The 6,000-nt window shown below is 34.9% G+C and overlaps 1 protein-coding gene across 11 annotated transcripts in view; it reads right to left on the bottom strand.

The window, feature by feature from the left end:
• Positions 1-2,117: 2,117 nt before the first annotated feature.
• Positions 2,118-6,000, bottom strand: part of SLIT2 (slit guidance ligand 2) — a 427,330-nt gene continuing 423,447 nt past the window's right edge. For 8 of the 11 annotated variants that reach the window (XM_030564137.1, XM_030564141.1, XM_030564139.1 and 5 more), the window contains 2 exons: positions 5,006-5,217; positions 2,118-3,951 (listed from right to left, as the gene is read on the bottom strand). In XM_030564137.1, the coding sequence (XP_030419997.1) occupies positions 3,710-3,951; positions 5,006-5,217 (454 nt within the window). In that variant the 3' untranslated portion in view covers positions 2,118-3,709. Of the gene's footprint in view, positions 3,952-4,592; positions 4,682-5,005; positions 5,218-6,000 lie in introns of all 11 variants that reach the window. The other 3 variants (XM_030564146.1, XM_030564144.1, XM_030564147.1) reach the window with 3 other exon arrangements.

The following is a 6,000-nucleotide window of genomic DNA, read 5'->3' as shown; positions in this document are numbered from 1 at the left end:
AAGAAGGATAATGTAATTAATGCAAATCAACATGGTTTATGGGCATAGAGCCTGTCAAACTAATTTAATATCTGGTTGTTTTTTTTAAAATGAGATTACAAGTTTGGCTGATAACAGGAGTAGTGCTGGTGTAATATAGTTAGAATTCTGTAAAGTATTTGACTTGGTACAGCATGACACTGTCTAAAAAGTAGAACAGGGGTCAGCAACCTTTCAGAAGTGGTATGCAGAGTCTTCATTTATTCACTTTAACTTTAGGTTTCGCATGCCGGTAATACATTTAAACATTTTTTAGAAGGTCTCTTTCTATAAGTCTATAATATATAACTAAACTATAGATGTGTTCCATCTTACTTTTATATTGTTCTAGTTCAGGGGATGGCGGCATGTGAGCCAATTTTTAATGGCGTGCTGCTGCCTGCTGGGGTTGGCTAACAGATAGGTCTCAAAATTTAACTGTAAATGGGGAATTATAAAGCGGGTATGTTTTGGGGGGGTTCCACAGGGATCAGTTCTTGGCCCCATGCTGTTTAACATTTTTATTAATGACTCACAAGAAAACAAAATAATCACTGATAAAGTCTGCAGGTGACAGAAATGGAGAGAGTAGTAAATAAAGAAGAGGGTAGGTCACTGATTCAGGGTGATCTGAATCTCTTGGTAAACTGGGACCCAGAAAACAATATGCATTTTAATATGGCTAAAAATCCCATATAATCTAGGAAACAAAGAATGTAGGCCATACTTTCAGGATGGATAACTCTATCCTGGGAAACAGTGACTCTGAAAAAGATTTAGGGGTCATGGTGGATAATCAGCTGACCACGAACTCTGAGTGTGACACAGTGGCAAAAGGGCTAATGCAATCCTGGAATGCATAAACAGGGGAATCTCAAATAGGAATAGAGAGGTTATTTTACCTCTATACTTTGCACTGGTGTGACCGCTGCTGGAATTTTATGTCCATTTCTGTTGTCCACAATTTAAGAATGTTCAGAGAAGAGCCATGAGAATGATTAAAATCATAGAAAATATGCCTTATAGTGATAGACGTAAAGAGCTCAACCTATTTAGCTTAACAAAGAGAAAGTTAAGGGGTGACTTGATTACAGTCTCTAAGTATCCATGGAGAGCACAAGAATTTAAAAATGGGCACTTCGATTTGGCAGAGAAAGGTATAACATGATTCAATGACTAGAAGTTGAACTTAGACAAATTCAGATCAGAAATAAGGCATGCATTTTTAACAGAGAGAGCAAATAATCATTGGAGCCATTTCTCCATCATTGAATTTTTAAATCAAGATTTGATTTTCTTTAAGTAAATTATTTTCTCTAGAAATTATTTTGGGGAAGTTTTATGTCATTTTTTTAGAGGTCAGACTAGAAAATCATAGTGGTCCCTTCTGGCCTTGGAATCTATGAACCTATGATATTTTCCTAGTAAGTTATAAAACCAATACCTTTTAATTCTCTTGTTGCTCAGAATACTGCCTCCTCTCCCAAATCCTCTCTCTGGCTTCCTTCGTGTACATCATTTTCAAGCGTTTTGTGTGGAGCCTTGGAGCTGAGGACAAACGTCAATCTATGTACATCTCTGCTCCCATTGCTTCCTAATTGTTTTCTTGCTCTCCATATTGCCCTTAGTCTTCTGCATAACTACTTCCTATGCTGTCTTGTCTCAGGCCATACCTTAAAACAGCATTCTGTTTCTTCTGTGTCACATACCTTCACTTCCCTTTTCCACTTTCAAATTTACTTATTTAAAAAAAAATCCCAAAACCAAAACAAATAAAACCCCTTTTCACCGCAGGTCTCCTTGCTGATCAAAATATAGGCTTCTTGTGCTTAACACTGACTCTGTATTGTATCAGTGTGATTAAGACTGCATAGTCGTGGGGCAAGAACTTTGATTTGTGTGTCTAGATTGTTGTGTACACATAGTACTCTATTAAATTAGAATAAGTAGCAATTAACAAACTAGATTGGTGTTGGGTTTTACTTTGTTTCCCCAAAATGTTCTTTGTAATGACAAATGTTTAATTAAAGGCTGTTAAACAATTTAACTCCTCAGAAGAACACAAATAAGAGCTATTAATGAAGTAAATATCTGTTTAATTTACAAACATCAGTAGTATTACTGATATCAGTCCAAATAAGACAAAGCACACTGCATTACACATGTACATCTAACTTTTTCTGTAAAAAAAAATAAAAATAAAATAAAATTGAAAAAACATCTGCATTTTTTACAGGGTATTCTGGGATTTACTGAAAGAAGAATACAACCCACTATGAATCATTACCAGTTCTACATTGTAATTTAGCAGCAACATATTAACATGGGGAACATTAGGGCAATAAAGTAGTTTTATTATTTGGAAAAAGTCACAGTCCTTGATAGTACAGCCTTTTTTCTTTCTTTTTCTTTTTTTAAAAAAGGTAAGGAGGTCCAAGGGAATATTAATTTGTAAAGGTCTACTTTCTAGTGTCATTTTCTACACACCATTTTATTTTCTGTAAGTACTGTATATATAGGGGAAATTTACTTCTATACATTTGCCATCTAGTGCCATCTCATACGTTACAAGTTCTCAGGATGTGTCCTGAATGTCTGCTGTATGTGAAAACTGCAGACTATTATCACTTCCGTTTCAGACACCAAATGGTGAGATGCTAATGAAAAAACAAAAAAACAAAAACAAAACAAAAACAGACCAAACACATTTACCCCAAGATGACATGCTATGTTAGTTCTATTGCAAAAAATCCTGATTTTTAAGTCTTTCTTTTTTTAAAAACAAAATACAAAAATATCAGGACAAATATAAATTAATATATATTAAAGCATTGAAAAACAGTAAAAGGGATGCCTAAAAAGGTTAAGTACAATGTACTTTGATACAATAAATATTTCTCAATGAACCCGAATACTGTATAGAGCTGTTTAGAACTCATAGAAACAAAAATCCATATTATTACTAATTTATCCATCAATAATCTATTTTTATCATCCCTTTAACATTTATATTACAAAAAATTAATACTGGAAGAGAGTAGATAAAAACTTTTTTGTACGCTTCTTTTGCTAACATGCTGACATAAAAGTACACATCGTCAGGAGATTTCATGATTCTCACATAATCACCTCTCCCATCCACTAAACGGGCACCCCCTCTTCTGCAGATGCTTAATAATTATGCCACACAAAATGCATCACATACATTTGTTAAACCGATATAATCTGATTCCCTTCACCCACAACTCTTCCTCATCTATAAGTAAGTACTTGGTATAGTCTGTCAACATAGTAAAATATACAGATATGAAAGTGAAAAAAAAAGCCTCATGTTCTGGTAAATTTTTCATCAGTAAGCGGTAGGTTGGAAGTCAGATGTGTATAATATCAGTTTATCTTCAGCATGTTATAAAGAAGAATCCATGTTAAAAGCAGTTACGTTTCCCATCACTGTTGCAATGTTAAAGGGTCTTTTTTTTTTCTTCAAAGCTCCTCTTGGTTATGAAAAGTCTCAGTTCAAGCACTTGAATCTTTTTGCAAATGAAGAAAAAGTCTTTATTCTCTTAATAAAAATAAGTCTGTTCTGTATTTTACAATATATTTCAAATATTTTCACTATTAAGCATTAATTAGTCCGACATGGTCAATAAGTATACAACATTTTCAAAAGACAAGTGTGACAGGGACACATTTAGGAGGGGCACTTTGTACAGCCACACTTCACCACCTTCTCAACCTCGTCCACAAATGAGGACCCATCAGTGCATTCAAAAGAATATTTCCGTCTCTTGCTCCTTAGTGGTCCGCAGCACTGCCCACTTGAACATCCTCCTTTACATTCTAGTCTCGATACCTTCTTGGTCGTCTGGCACGCGGCATACCCTTGCTGCTTTTGGTAGTAATCTCTGATTCGTTCCCCTCGACAAGAGATTTCTGTGAAAAAGAAAAAACAAAAACAAAATGATGTATGATTTAAAGATGCAAGTCACAGAATGGTTTATAATACATGCTTCTAAATATAATTGCTGTTTTAGAGTTTGACTTTCATTATAGATCAGAAACTAATGATTTCTCTCGCATTATTTTCTTAATGTGGATTTTACCTTCTTTGTGCCCTCTGTTTTCAGTAATGTTTATACTATGTGTATATATAAACCATAAATAAAATGTTAATACAATTACAAGAAAATTGGAAGATAAAATCTTTATTAAACAAATACACGTCTTTGTTCTTACATTGCTTGCAGCTGGTTCTGTTTACCATAGGGAAATGTTTCATAGAGCATGCAATTTAATTTATTAGCTTTGGAGTCTAATATTATTCAGTCTATTACTTAATACAGGCTAAATACATTCCACTAACTTCATAAATTACTGAGGTATAAAACCATCTAAAAATGTGACATCTGTTAAAAGTTCTACCAGTCTATTCTAGTCGCACTGATGCACAATACAAAATTAATAAATGCTAGCTGGGGTAAGAGTAAAAAGGGGGGTAGAAAGGAAGTGCTTTGCCAGACAAAAGGAAAAAAAAAAGGTAGAGGAGAAAGTCATCCTGTTTTCACCCATCTCACCTGCATAATTCGCTGTGATATATCAGTTGAAGCTGAGAGGTCAAAAGTAGAGTTTGTGATAAAACTAGGAGCAGAATCATTGGATTTGGCTTCTCAGTTGCAGAAGACAGAGAAACAATAAATACAGAAAGATACAGCAGGTAAAAGGTAATAGTTATATATAGCAAAAATGTGCTTCTCAATAAAAGCAAAAAGAGAAATGTTTTCACAGCAAAACACGATGAAAAAATCTTCAAAGTGTAAATATGTAATTAATGGGCAAATTTGTTAGATTCATCTCTCACTGAGACAAGCCCTTTACGATGTATTTAAAATAAACCACCACCACAAATGTGTATTGTGAAAAAAAAATGGCAATGTTTTGATTATTCATGTTCTAACACCAAATAATGATAGCATGCTGAATTATTTACCTTTATCACAGCTGTCCCCAGTGTATCCACTGCTGCATTCGCAATATGGTTTCCCAAGGCCGGAAAGCCTGCATTTTCCATGTTTACACCTGATGGACTGGCAGGGGTTAAACAACTCTTCCTCTTCATCACAGAGGACTCCCCCATGTCCCTGCAGGCATTTACAACTGTATGAAAACGCATTGATTGGCAAGCAGGTACCATGTACACATCTACAGGGGAAACAAGCCCAAAAGAATAAAAATAAATTATTCATCAAAGTTTAGGCTAAGCAACATTAACTACAAATACTTTGGATTGTACTCAAAAAGCAATTGCTTAGAGACTTTTTTTTAAATGCACTTTTTCAGTGAGATGCAATTAAGTGGTTTATACAGGTTTTTTTTTAAATTTTTTTATATGAAAATTTACAGAAAATATGCTGCAGTGTAGGATACTATTCTGTTATTGCCAGAAAACAGCCACTGTAGATGTGTTATGGAAGTCTTGTACAGGTCACAATTAAATAAATCCAGCATTCCTCATGCACCCACACATTTAATGAAAGTTGGGTGTGCAAAGAATGCATGATCTGACCCCAGATGAACAAACTCCTTAGAATTAAACTTGAACAGTGAAAAGAAAATATTACTTACCTGTAATTTCGCTTCTTTGAAAGTATCATTTCACAAGATTCTCATGCCTGAGGTTTTGGGCTCTCAACGCAAGTCAGGACAGTATCTCCCTAGCTCAAAGCTTTTTGGCACTCTAAAGGTGTGCCAGCCTGGTGGCTGTGCACAATGCGCACCTCCACCACAAATTCAGTGATCATTCACCACTAACTATTATTCCTTCTGGTTCTGTAACCTTCCCACCAGTTCCTGATTGCATGAGAAGCCAGTGATGCTTTTTCCACTGGGATCTCAACATCCACTGAGATTGCATCTTATAAAGACATGACATAGGTACTATGATTACTTTTTTGGCTATGAGACCCGACATTTGTAACATGGTCG

Source organism: Gopherus evgoodei, chromosome 5 (genome assembly GCF_007399415.2).
Source record: "Gopherus evgoodei ecotype Sinaloan lineage chromosome 5, rGopEvg1_v1.p, whole genome shotgun sequence".
NCBI classification, from domain to species: Eukaryota; Metazoa; Chordata; order Testudines; family Testudinidae; genus Gopherus; species Gopherus evgoodei.
This window is presented reverse-complemented; position numbering and strand designations above follow the sequence as displayed.